The sequence below is a fragment of the Morone saxatilis genome, unplaced genomic scaffold (genome assembly GCF_004916995.1).
Source record: "Morone saxatilis isolate NCDOM2014 unplaced genomic scaffold, NCSU_SB_2.0 Contig4, whole genome shotgun sequence".
NCBI lineage: Eukaryota > Metazoa > Chordata > Actinopteri > Moronidae > Morone > Morone saxatilis.
Genome location: NW_023339984.1, coordinates 15,128,968 through 15,131,134, shown reverse-complemented (window position 1 = coordinate 15,131,134; position 2,167 = coordinate 15,128,968). Strand labels below are relative to the sequence as shown.

General features: G+C 45.4%; 1 protein-coding gene across 1 annotated transcript in view; it reads left to right on the top strand.

Moving 5' to 3' along the window:
* Window positions 1–2,109, top strand: part of hdac8 (histone deacetylase 8) — a gene marked incomplete at its 3' end in the record, with an annotated part of 4,514 nt that extends 2,405 nt beyond the window's left edge. Inside the window, 4 exon segments of the mRNA XM_035674873.1 lie at window positions 1,094–1,235; window positions 1,524–1,636; window positions 1,835–1,912; window positions 2,001–2,109. Of these exon segments, the coding sequence (XP_035530766.1) occupies window positions 1,094–1,235; window positions 1,524–1,636; window positions 1,835–1,912; window positions 2,001–2,109 (442 nt within the window).
* Window positions 2,110–2,167: the final 58 nt, after the last annotated feature.

Sequence of the window (2,167 nt, the reverse complement as noted above, 5' to 3'; positions counted from 1 at the left end):
GCCAATGTTCATTACAGCATAATATGGAAAATAGAGGGATTCAAGTGGAAAAGGAGGTAGGGAAAAGAAAAACCGGTTCCAAACGTGGATTTAGAAAATAAAACAGTTGTGTTGATGTAACCTGTGTAGGCCGACTTCTTTCCACAGAAGATCGATGAGGAATCAATGAGGGAGCCGACAAAGAATTGGACCGATAATCAGAATAAAATGTGTTTATCGGCCGGGTGGAGAAGACTCCTTCAGCAGCTGTATGCAGTACTTGTTCATCGGCAGCAGAGGGCACTATAACACAAGATTACAAAAGAGTAACACAGCTTTTAGTCTCAAATGTAGTTTAAAAAAGGAGTACCTTTCTTTCCTAAAGCCCTAAATGAAAAGATAACAACGTTGCAGTCCTTTACGCATCGTTTGGATGAAGAGCCAACCGTGATTCGACCCTGTACGTCCACCCGTCTCCAGACTAATGGTCAAGTTCCCCCTCCTTGTTTTCATATCCTTTCACTCCCTCCCTATCTTGTCTCCCTCCCTTCTTTCATTCACCCTCATCCACCCTTTCTGCTCCTCCATGTCGTCGACTCGTCGCTCCGTTACTTCCTCCCTTTGTCGTTCTGCACACCTCTCTCTGGTTCATCCTTCCGTCTCGCCACAAAAGCAAACCGCTCCGCCTTTTCCTGCCGCCTCTCTCTCCTTCGTCCCTTCGGTTTGTTTTAACGCCGCGCTCCGTTGTTTCCCATCGATCACGTTCCCCTTCTCCTCCCTCATTCCTCCCTTCCTCTTCCTCTTCCATTTCTCCTTTCTTTATCTGATTTCTTCCTGTACGTCCTGATTATTTTCATCAGTTTTTCTTACTAACTTCTTCTATGTAAAAGTGCAGAAACGATTGGAATCAAAGTTAAAGATGTTTCACAGAAAACAAGAAGGAATAAATATATTTGCCACTAGTGCTGCCGGAGTTTTATTTGTCAAAAGGTTCCTGTTTATTTATAGTAAATAGTAAATAACCTGTCCTGTCATCACCACTTATTAATTATCTACTATATATAACATTATTATTGTGTTTCAGTCAGTTTTCTTTGTGTGTCTCTCCCTCCAGGTTACGACTGCCCAGTGGTGGAGGGGATATTTGACTACGCGGCAGCAGTAGGGGGCGCTACACTGACAGCAGCCCAGTGTCTCCTGGACCAAAAGTGTGACGTGGCCATCAACTGGGCGGGGGGGTGGCACCATGCCAAGAAGTAAGTCAACCTGTTCACACAGAAAGTTTCATGAGCAGACAAATACAAGGAATTATCCCCATTTCTCTGTGATAGTGATATCAGAATACGTGGAATACGATTTGAAGTCACTTTTTGAAGCATGAAATCTTACATCCTCCGGACATTAGATACCACCGAGTTCAATCAAGTTAAGGCTCCTCCGGCTGTTCCCGTCAGTTCGGCTGATGGGCCTGACGGGGGCGCTCCAGGCAAAGGTCAGACTGTCAGACCTCACAGTTTTGTTTCCCCCCTTTCTCTGTCTCCCAGGGATGAGGCGTCTGGGTTCTGCTACGTGAACGACGCCGTGTTGGGAATCCTCCGACTGAGGGAGAAATACGAGAGAGTCCTCTATGTGGACGTTGACCTGCATCACGGAGACGGTGACACACTCAAACACACTAATGTTGTTTCTGTTTTTAGAGGGATTTTTGACTCGCAGACAAGGTTTAATTAGGAATAACCATCTTTTGTTTGTTGATCATATTTATTATCAGGCTGAAATCCAGTTATAATTAAAAAAAAAAAGATCATCATCATGCACTCAGTTAGGCCTTTTTGTCTTCCTCCTCTCACTGCAGGTGTGGAAGATGCCTTCAGCTTCACATCCAAAGTCATGACCGTTTCTCTGCACAAGTTCTCTCCTGGATTCTTCCCAGGTCGACGCTTGCACGTGTTTAAGATACGACATTTGACGTGATAGCTCGCGTTTGTGAGACAGTTTAAGATAAGTGTGTTTGTATGTAGGTACGGGCGACCTGTGCGACACAGGGCTGGGTAAAGGTCGTTGGTACGCCGTGAACGTCCCGCTGGAGGACGGCATCAAAGATGACAGATACTACCAGATTTTTACCAGGTACTTACACACACACACACACACACACACACACACACACTCACTCACACAGAGAGAG